General features: G+C 42.8%; 1 protein-coding gene across 2 annotated transcripts in view; it reads right to left on the bottom strand.

The window, feature by feature from the left end:
- Positions 1 to 568: 568 nt before the first annotated feature.
- The window catches only part of mical2b (microtubule associated monooxygenase, calponin and LIM domain containing 2b), a 143761-nt gene continuing 132569 nt past the window's right edge, over positions 569 to 11760 (bottom strand). For both annotated transcript variants that reach the window (XM_065022404.1, XM_065022405.1), the window contains exons 27-30: positions 11025 to 11121; positions 2003 to 2108; positions 1837 to 1910; positions 569 to 1529 (exon numbers count right to left, since the gene is read on the bottom strand). In XM_065022404.1, the coding sequence (XP_064878476.1) occupies positions 1345 to 1529; positions 1837 to 1910; positions 2003 to 2108; positions 11025 to 11121 (462 nt within the window). In that variant the 3' untranslated portion in view covers positions 569 to 1344. The remainder of the gene's footprint in view (positions 1530 to 1836; positions 1911 to 2002; positions 2109 to 11024; positions 11122 to 11760) is intronic.

The raw sequence follows: 11760 nt of genomic DNA, 5'->3' as shown, positions 1-11760 counted from the left end.
AAAGCTCAAAGGTACAATCAAAATGTAAAGTTACACGTTTAGTAGATCTCTGAATTAAATTGATAAATCACGTTCTGTTCGAAACAATGTTCATTATAACGGAATTCCAAACATTCGTCCATCCCTCGAATCCTTTCCTTGTTCCCAGATGTAGTTCCCTCCCCTAACTTGGGCTCCGGAGTGGCGCAGCGGTCTAAGGCACTGCAGCTCAGTGCTAGAGGCGTCACTACAGACACCCTGGTTCGAATCCAGGCTGTATCACAACCGGCCGTGATTGGGAGGCCCATAGGGCGGCGCACAATTGGCCCAACGTCGTCCGGGTTTGGCCGGTGTAGACCATCATTGTAAATAATAATTTGTTCTTTATGGACTTGCCTAGTTAAATAAAAAAATAAAAAAACCTTCATTGCTGAATAGTTTGTAGCACATAGTTGGCGCCTACATGCATTGACAAACACTTTATGGTAGTATCACTATGGATAGACAGACTTTATTCTAATGCCACCATAAGCTATGATCTCTCTCAATATTATGTCATATCCATAAATCATGACCAAATACACTTCAATTCTCTATTAAATATATTTTATTTCATAATCAAATTTTTACAGAATAAAAATAAACAGCAAACTAAATAAATTGAACCAACAAAGTTGGGCAAGGAGGACTCAAAAAAGTGAATAAAATCCTGTTGGTTGTGGTCAGTACTGAGTAATAGGATAGACAACATGCAGGAATAATAGTCAAAAGTCCTATTGAAAATTATCAACATGGACAACCATGACCACTGACACAGTCTCAACTTGGTGTATTGGTTGATTAAGTTCCTTGGTATAGTGCAGATTAAATTATACAACATACAGTAGTTTTTCCAGTGCTTCTCAACACAACAGCACAACACATGAACAGTAGAGACCTACAATAGAGACCTACACATACAAAATACATTTTGCTTTGAGAGCGAAAACATACTTGATAGGATGAATCTTTGGGTTTCTGTAGTGTTTCTAAGTGCTTTCCAGTGCAACTGACAAATTAAAAAAAAAAAATCATATTTCATTTATTCCATTCATACGACAGAATATGAGGTGTTCTTGGTTAGGCATACAGTAATCTCAGAAGGCTGCCAAGAGAGACTAGGCATACAGACACTGGATGTACAACCCTCAGGTCTATAAGAGATGTGATCCTCAAGTAGGAATCGACAAGTAAAACCTATATACATATTCAAAAGGTCATCATGCCGACTGAGGCCAAATCCGGTAGTGTAGTCACTTGTCGCCTCTACCCATAGAGCTGCATGGTACTGTTATCATCTTCCCTGCCCCAGAGGGCTGCAACTCCTTAGGTCCAATGGAACTGGTAGCCCCTAGACAGCACCAGGCTCTCCAGGTCTCTGTCCTCAGCCCTCTCCTGCAGCCGCTGCTCCTCCAGCAGGCTGACCAGAGTGTCTCTCCTCTCCACCACCTTCATGATCTCGGTCAGCATCTGCTGCTCCTCCGCCAGCTCACTGGAGCTCTTCCTGGAGTCTGCAAAGGGCCATTGGAGAGGAGAGATGGTAAAATGGTAGAGGAGGAGGGGTGGAGACAGACCGATGGACAAAGTAGGACATGGTCATTTAGAAAACATTCTCAACAAGTTCCACAGATAAAGGACAAGTTCCACAGATAAAGGACAAGTTCCACAGATAAAGGACAAGTTCCACAGATAAAGGACAAGTTCCACAGATAAAGGACAAGTTCCACAGATAAAGGACAAGTTCCACAGATAATGGGCCGCGAATGTATTATAACTGGACCGCAAACGCATACTACAATTACAGTGTGTGACCCGTACCTTCTACTGACATCCTGCGTCGTAGATCCATCTGTAGTTGACTCTGTCTGTCCTCCAGCTCCAGTTCCTGAGCACTAACAGACAAAACAACCCATTTCAAACACACTTTACTCCATAAGATGGTCTGTGTCTGAGAATGCAGTGTCCCTCATCTTTTCCTACTTACAATATGACTAGCTCTTCCTCATAGCGTGCAAGTTTGTTCTTCTCCAGGACCAGCTTGAACCACATTTGGAGGAGCTCGTGCTCATCAGAGAGACCATCACCTTTGTCTGATAGAGGGAGAGAGCAAGGTTAGAATCAGCTACCCCAGATAATATAGAAGTTTGATCATCCCGTTTCTTCATTCCTCATTACGTCCAAGGTCGACTAATAAGCTCCCTGTCACAAGGTTATTCAGTAGATCTGGAATGACAACAGTTTCACTTGTCTCCAGGGGTGTTTTGACTGTACTATGTGGGAGGTATTTGAGGACAGTAGCTCTGATCTTGATGAACTCACAGATGTTATTTCAAACTATGTGGAGTCAGTTGTGCCTACTAAAACATGTAAAATAGTCTCTAACAAGCCTTGGGTATCAAAAAATCTAAAATCACTACTTTATTAGGAAGAAGGCACTTTATGCTGAGGGTGATAGACAGGCTTTAAGAGATGTACAACGTGAGATCAAAAGACAGATACTGGTGGACAAGGAGGCATACAAGCAAAGGGTGGAGAGGACCCTCTCCTCGGGTAACTAAAGGGTGGCCTGGCAAGGGATTAAATCCATGGCTAGTGCCACCCATATACAGTGGGAAGAACAAGTATTTGATACACTGCCGATTTTGCAGATTTTCCTACTTACAAAGCATGTAGAGGTCTGTAATTTTTTATCATAGCTACACTTCAACTGTGAGAGACGGAATCTAAAACAAAACCCCAGAAAATCACATTTTATGATTTTTAAGTAATTCATTTGCATTTTATTGCATGACATAAGTATTTGATCACCTACCAACCAGTAAGAATTCCGGCTACTTATGTCATGCAATAAAATTCAAATGAATTACTTAAAAATCATACAATGTGATTTTCTGGATTTTTGTTTTAGATTCCGTCTCTCACAGTTGAAGTGTAGCTATGATAAAAAATTACAGACCTCTACATGCTTTGTAAGTAGGAAAACTTGCAAAATCGGCAGTGTATCAAATACTTGTTCTCCCCACTGTAGGTAGAGGAAAAACCAGTGCTGACCTTGGGAGACATGAGGGCCAGAACATGAGAAGAATAGGTAGAGGAAAAACCAGTGCTGACCTTGGGAGACATGAGGGCCAGAACATGAGAAGAATAGGTAGAGGAAAAACCAGTGCTGACCTTGGGAGACATGAGGGCCAGAACATGAGAAGAATAGGTAGAGGAAAAACCAGTGCTGACCTTGGGAGACATGAGGGCCAGAACATGAGAAGAAAACATTCCGTTCATTAGCCAAGATTTGAATAAGACAATTTTGTGTCGGAGGTAAAACAAATGTAAGCATCATTACATATGTCTGAGAGGGTTGAGGCTAAACATGCTGATGTAGTGACGTTGTTCAGGGGATGTAATTTACACAAAAGCCCAGACAAAATAAGTGGCCGTGTTAAAGCACTGTGCTGAACAATTGGCTGGTGTTTATAGACATTTTCCAATCCTCACTCGACCAGCAACAAGTGCCAGTATTGTGGAAAAACTAAATTATACCCATTCCTAAAGCATCTATTCCCTCTGTGCTGAATGACTACCACCCTGTCTCCTTGACATCCTTAGTAATAAAATGCCTTGAGAAAATTGTGAAAAGTCATGTTCTCAGTGCCACCCAGAAGCCCCTCACCCATTGCAGTTTGCCTATCAGCCCAGCAGAGGAGTTGATGATGCCATTCTTACTCTCCTCAACATGGTCTATAGACATCTAGAGGGTGTAGTCTCCTCAACATGGTCTATAGACATCTAGAGGGTGTATTAACATGGTCTATAGACATCTAGAGGGTGTAGTCTCCTCAACATGGTCTATAGACATCTAGAGGGTGTAGTCTCCTCAACATGGTCTATAGACATCTAGAGGGTGTAGTCTCCTCAACATGGTATATAGACATCTAGAGGGTGTATTAACATAGTCTATAGACATCTAGAGGGTGTAGTCTCCTAATCATGGTCTATAGACATCAACATGGTCTATAGACATCTAGAGACATCTAGAGGGTGTAGTAACATGATCTATAGACATCTAGAGGGTGTATCATGGTCTATAGACATCTAGAGGGTGTAGTCTCCTCAACATGGTCTATAGACATCTAGAGGGTGTAGTCTCCCCAACATGGTATATAGACATCTAGAGGGTGTAGTCTCCTCATCATGGTCTATAGACATCTAGAGGGGGTATTAACATGGTCTATAGACATCTAGAGGGGGTATTAACATGGTCTATAGACATCTAGAGGGGGTATTAACATGGTCTATAGACATCTAGAGTATTAACATGGTCTATAGACATCTAGAGGGGGGTCTATAGTATTAACATGGTCTATAGACATCTAGAGGGGGTATTAACATGGTCTATAGACATCTAGAGGGGGTATTAACATGGTCTATAGGCATCTAGAGGGTGTATTAACATGGTCTATAGACATCTAGAGGGTGTATTAACATGGTCTATAGACATCTAGAGGGTGTATTAACATGGTCTATAGACATCTAGAGCCAAATCCCATGTCAGGGTTTTGTTTGTTGACTTTTCTTCTGCCTTCAACACAATCCAGCCTTACATTCTTGCAGACTCATTCGGGACTTCTCCTTAGATGGGGAACTAGTCTTGTGGTTGTTGGACTTCCTGAGCCAGAGGTCACAGCGGGTCAAAGTAGGTCCCCACGTGTCAGACATACACAACACCAACACAGGCTCTCCTCAGGGATGTGTTTTGTCCCCACTCCTGTACATCTTGTACACTAATAGTTGTACTAGTTCCCATCCTGACAGACACCTCGTTAAGTTCGCTGATGACACTGCCTTGATCAGCCTGTTGCATGATGACGAGGAACATCATGGCCCGGTCCTAGATTACTTTGTAGAGTGGTGTGAGGAATCACACTTGGTACTCAATACCAACAAAATCAAAGAGATGTGCATAGACTTCAGAAAGAGTACAACACCTACCTCTGCAACAGAGGTCAGAACATAGAGATTGTAAAGGAATACAAATACCTGGGTGTCCTCTTGGACACTAAGCTTCAGTGGAGTAAATGTACAGACCTGATCTACAAAAAGAGTCAGACTGTACTTTCTCAAAAAGCTGGGCTACTTTTAATGTTGACTGTTCTATACTTATTCTGTTTTACAAATCTTTCATTGAGAGTATTTTAACTTTTTGTATTGTTTGTTGGTTTGGCAATGCCACTGTCAACCAGAGAAATATGCTGAGAAGGATTATCACCACAGCAAGCAAGGTACTTGGAGTCTAACAGACAGGCGTGGATGAGATCTTTAAGATCTTTATGGCCCTCCGCAAGGCTCACAAAATCATTTTAGACCCAAGCCACCCCCTGTCCCCGGACTTCGAACTACTACCCTCTAGGCGCAGGTATAGGGCACCCATCAGCAGGAAAAAGAGAATTATACAATAATTTGTGCCAGGTGTGATATCCCTCCTAAATAGCTCGGGCTAATGTTCCTATCGACCCAGTAAGGCCAGCAGGCTAGTCTCTTTTTAGTTCTATGTTAACTGTTATGAAAGTTGTATTGTCAATTTGTTTTGTATTGTATTTAAACGCCAATTTAAATGTGTACATGACACTACAACAAAATGCCCATAAAGTCAGTAAAGTAAAAGTAGATGGCCATAGTAATGGTCCTGTAACCCCTGGCCTGTTGCAACAGTCTCCAACAGACAAGTATTTGATACACTGACGATTTTGCAGGTTTTCCTACTTACAAAGCATGTCGAGGTCTGTCATTTTTTATCATAGGTACACTTCAACTGTGAGACAGAGAATCTAAAACAAAAATCCAGAAAATCACATTGTATGATTTTTAAGTAATTAATTTGCATTTTATTGCATGACATAAGTATTTGATCACCTACCAACCAGTAAGAATTCCGGCTCTCACAGACCTGTTAGTTTTTCTTTAAGAAGCCCTCCTGTTCTCCCCTCATTACCTGTATTAACTGCACCTGTTTGAACTCGTTACCTGTATAAAAGACACCTGTCCACACACTCAATCAAACAGACTCCAACCTCTCCACAATGGCCAAGACCAGAGAGGGTGTAAGGACATCAGGGATACAATTGTAGACCTGCACAAGGCTGGGATGGGCTACAGGACAATAGGCAAGCAGCTTGGTGAGAAGGCAACAACTGTTTGCTCAATTATTAGAAAATGGAAGAAGTTCAAGATGATGGTCAATCACCCTCGGTCTGGGGCTCCATGCAAGATCTCACCTCGTGGGGCATCAATGATCATGAGGAAGGTGGAGGATCATCCCAGAACTACATGGCAGGACCTGGTCAATGACCTGAAGAGAGCTGGGATCACAGTCTCAAAGAAAACCATTAGTAACACACTACACCGTCATGGATTAAAATCCTGCAGCGCATGCAAGGTCCCCCTGCGCATGTCCAGGCCCGTCTGAAGTTTGCCAATGGCCATCTGGATGATCCAGAGGAGGAATGGGAGAAGGTCATGTGGTCTGATGAGACGAAAATACTCTCCGTGTTTGGAGGAAGAAGAAGGATGAGTACAATCCCAAGAACACCATCCCAACCATGAAGCATGGAGGTGGAAACATCATTCTTTGGCGATGCTTTTCTGCAAAAGGGACAGGACGACTGCACCGAGGGGAGGATGGATGGGGCCATGTATCGCGAGATCTTGGCCAACAACCTCCTTCCCTCAGTAAGAGCATTGAAGATGAGTCATGGTTGGGTCTTCCGTGACAGTGTAACCTGCGGACAACAGGCTAAAGGTATTTTTTTTTTTTTACATATACTAACACTGAGCATTACACTGACTACAGCTACATTATATGAAACAGACCCATTCGTAGAGTGTGTTTGATTGAAGGACAGCTCCTAATGCTTCTGATTCGTTGCTATATCGATCTTGATGCCCTCAATCTCACACAAATGATCAATGAACCTACTAAGTACAACCCCAAATCTGTAAACACGGGCACCCTCATAGATATCATCCTGACAAACCTGCCATCTAAATACACCTCTGCTGTCTTCAATCGGGATCTCAGCGATCCCTGCCTCATCGCCTGCGTCCGTATTGGGTCTGCGGTCAAACGACCATCCCTCATCACTGTAAAACGCCCCCTAAAACACTTCAGCGAGCAGGCCTTTCTAATCGACCTGGCCTGGGTATCCTGGAAGGATATTGACCTCATTCCATCAGTAAAGGATGCCTGGTAATTCATTAAAAGTGCTTTCCTCACCATCTTAAATAAGCATGCCCCATTCAAAACATTTTGAACCAGGAACAGATATATCCCTTGGTTCACTCCAGACCTGACTGCCCTTGACCAGCACAAAAACATCCTGTGGCGTACTGCATTAGCATCGAATAGCCCCCGCGATATGCAACTTTCTAGGGAAGTTAGGAAATAATATACACAGGCAGTTAGGAAAGCTAAGGCTAGATTGAAATGTGCATCCTGTAGCACGAACTCAAAAAAGTTCTGGGGCACTGTAAAGTCCATGGAGAATAAGAGCACCTCCTCCCAGCTACCCACTGCACTGAGGCTAGGAAACACTGTCACCACCGAAAAATCTACGATAATTGAGAATTTCAATGGCTGGCCATGCTTTCCACCTGGCTACCCCTACACCAGTCAACAGCCCTGCACCCCCCACAGCAACTTGCCCAAACCTCCCCCATTTCTCCTTCACCCAAATCCAGATAGCTGATGATCTGAAAGAGCTGCAAAATCTGGACCCCTACTAATCATTTGGGCAAGACAATCTGGACCTTCTCTTTCTAAAATTATCCGCCGCAATTGTTGCAACCCCTATTACTAGCCGCGGTCATCCCCCTCTTTAAAAAGGGGGAGACACTCTAGACCCAAACTGTTACAGACCTATATCCATCCTGCCCTGCTTTCTAAAGTCTTTGAAAGCCAAGTTAACAAACAGATCAACGACCATTTCGAATCCCACCGTACCTTCTCCACTATACAATCTGGTTTCAGAGCTGGTCATGCACTTCAGCCACGTTCAAGGTCCTAAACGATATCATAACCGCCATCAATAAAATACAATACTGTGCAGCCGTATTCATCCACCAAGGCGTGCGACTCTGTAAATTACCGCATTCTTATCGGCAGACTCAACAGCCTTGGTTTCTCAAATGACTGCCTCGCCTGGTTCACCAACTTCTTCTCAGACAGAGTTCAGTGGGTTAAATCGAAGGGCCTGGTGTCCAAACCTCTGGCAGTCTATATGGGGGTGCCACAGGGTTCAATTCTCAGGCCGACTCTCTTCTCTGTATACATCAATGATGTCGCTCTTGCTGCTGGTGTTTTTCTGATCCACCTCTACACAGACGACACCATTCTGTATACTTCTGGCCCTTCTTTGGACACGGTTACCTAACCTCCAGACGATATTCAATGCCATACAACTCTCCTTCCGTGGCCACCAACTGCTCTGAAATGCAAGCAAAACTAAATGTATGCTCTTTAACCGATCGCTGCCCACACCTGCCCGCCCGTTCAGCATCACTACTCTAGATGGTTCTGACTTAGAATGTGTGGACAATTACAAAAAATTGTAAAGCTATCCTACCGATCCTTGACTTCGGCGATGTCATTTATAAAATAGCCTCCAACACTCTACTCAGCAAATTGGATGCAGTCTATCACAGTGTCATCCGTTTTGTCACCAAAGCCCCATATACTACCCACCACTGCGACCTGTATGCTCTCGATGGCTGGCCTTCGCTCCATATTTGTCGCCAAACCCACTGGCTCCAGGTCATCTATAAGTCTTTGCTAGGTAAAGCCCCGCCTGATCTAGCTCACTGGTCACCATAGCAGCACCCACCCGTAGCACGCGCTCCAGCAGGTATATTTCACTGGTCATCCCCAAAGCCAACACTTCCTTTGGACGCCTTTCCTTCCAGTTTTCTGCTGCCAATGACTGGAACGAACTGCAAAAATCACTGAAGCTGGAGACTCATATCTCCCTCACTAACTTTAAGCATCAGCTGTCAGAGCAGCTCACCTATCACTGCACCTGTACATAGCCCATCTCTAAATTACCCATCCAACTACCTCATCCCCATATTGTTATTTATTTATTTGCTCCGTTGCACCCCAGTATCTCTAATTTCACATCATCATCTGCACATCTATCACTCCAGTGTTTAATTGCTCAATTGTAATTACTTCGCCACTACGGCCTATTTATTGCCTTACCTCCCTAATCTTACCTCATTTGCACAAGCTGTATATAGTTTTTTTCCTATTGTGTTATTGACTCTACGTTTGTTTATTCCATGTGTAACTCTGTTGTTTGTGTCGCACTGCTTTGCTTTATCTTGGCCAGGTCGCAGTTGTAAATGAGAACTTGTTCTCCACTGCCCTACCTGGTTAAATAAAGTTTATTTTCGTTTTTTTAAATGAACCATTATGCTCGGTCTTCATTGTCAGACTGTTTTCTCTCAACTGTGTAGGAGACCTTTTCTCTCCCATTGCCATATACTGTACAGCACTGTGACCCTGGCCTTCAAATACCCCTGCAAACATCCAGAAATTGAATAAAGACAAATAAAGGAAGACTGACATAAAAAAGAATCATAAACTTTTTCATACTTAGAATCTTGCCAATCATATACACTCGGGTCATTGTCTGACACCTACTCCTACCCTCTTGCAATCCAGTCGGAGTCTGTGAATAATATCAATGAACAAAGAGCCTATTGAGCCATGAGACCTTCGGCCTCTGCCTTAATTCAATTATCCAAACAAAGCCATGTAAACAGGCACAATGGTTGCCACTGCTGCCGCTGCCCTTCAGGCCCACATCACAAGAGACACTCTCCCTGTAGTTTTTGAATCAGAATTTGAAAGGGTACTCAATGGTACTTAGACCACAGACACTCAGTCTCTGAGGAGGCTTTTAACATTGAGCCTGACTATAGAACAAAACATGAGTTCAAAAAGGTCTTTACACAGGAGATGTGCTTTCCATTTAACAATAGAAGGACACAAACTTGGATGAAACAACTGCATTACTCAGGCCGACGTTTCTGTGCTTTTTATGCACTGTAATTTAATGAAATTATAATAAAAGTAACAGCTAATTATGGTTAAACTCTCAATCATTCTTTATCTGGAGAGTGCAGAAGCAACAAACACATTTCTAATTTACGATTCTGGCAAAACACAATTTACCTTTGAGGAATATGATTACCAGTATGAAAAGATGACTTTTGAAAAGACTAGCAGGAATAACCATTTTTCATTATAAAGTAGCTGTCTTTAATGACTAACTTGTATATCACCATGTGCAAGGCTAATGAAACATGGGAAAGCTTTCCCCCCTCCTTCCTCTCTTCACAAGGCCAATTGTCACCGCAGTGATTTCTAAACAATTTCAACTTCAAATTGTTATTTTGGTTGAATGCAAATGACTATAATTTGGTAGTTTTTATTATGCATTTTCCTAGCAAAGGCATCAGTGTAGTTCTGACTCTAGACTTGGCCTACTCTAGATAAGGAAATTGAAATCATTATTAGAAAAGCATTGCCACTTGCAAACCTCACAGAAACAGGAAAACTCTTCCTGAGCATAGGTCATTCTGAATCCAGTGTTTTCATGTCTCAACTATATGTTCTTGGCTGACGTCAAACTAAGACAGTTCCATTACAAACAGTGCCTTTCTCCACTCTCTGTGCATAGCTCAGTCTTCATGTGCCATGTCTTTGTGTGTTACCTTCCGAGATAAGGCCACTGATTCAAGGACATAACACTCACTTACTGAACATTCTGATTTTAACCCCTCCATTCCTTTGTCATAATTTCATAAAATGCTCTGGCCCCGAGTCATAGAGCTACGTCAACCGAATGGATACACTTGTGTATTTACATAACTCATACGCGGTGCAGCTGTTGGAATCAATCCACACAGCATGAGATGACAAACGTGCATTCTGTTGGGACAGTGTGGCTCACCTGGGGCTTCACCCCGAAGGACCTTCTCAATGGTCACCCCTCTCTCCTCCAGGTCTCTCTGCTTCTCCCCCACTTCCTCCAGCTGCCTCTGGATGATCTTCACACAATAAACACCAGGTCAGATTCAAACAAGGCAGCCTCACAATGGCTCAACACACAATATTTATATCCCATTCATCACCCCAACAAATCAAATACATTTGTGGAAGAGATCATTAGTGAGTCAAATGTTTGAGAGAATCCTTATAAACTGGGTGGTTTGAGCCCTGAATGCTGATTGGCTTACAGCTGTGGGGCACTGTAAACCACGGGTATGACAAAACATGTATTTTTACTGCTCTAATTCAAAACAAAACTTTGTCACATGTGCCGAATACAACAAGTGTAGACCTTACCGTGAAATGCTTACCTACAAGCCCTGTTGAGTGTAGGGGGCAGTATTTTGATGTTTGGATGAAAAACATACCCAAATGAAACTGCCTATTTCTCAGGCCCAGAAACTAGAATATACATATAATTGTCAGATTAGGATAGAAAACACTAAAGTTTTCCAAAACTGTCAAAATATTGTCTGTGAGTATAACAGAACTGATATTGCAGGCAAAAACCTGAGGTATATCCAACCCGGAGGTGCTGTTTTTCCTGAAAGCTCTCTGTTCCATTTCCTGCCTTCCCTCCATTTAAAGGGATATCAACCAGATTCCTTTCCCTATAGCTTCCACATGGTGTGAACAGT

The sequence above is a fragment of the Oncorhynchus nerka genome, linkage group LG9a (genome assembly GCF_034236695.1).
Source record: "Oncorhynchus nerka isolate Pitt River linkage group LG9a, Oner_Uvic_2.0, whole genome shotgun sequence".
NCBI classification, from domain to species: Eukaryota; Metazoa; Chordata; class Actinopteri; order Salmoniformes; family Salmonidae; genus Oncorhynchus; species Oncorhynchus nerka.
Note: the sequence above shows the minus strand (reverse complement) of the source record. Positions and strands in the feature narration are given on the sequence as shown.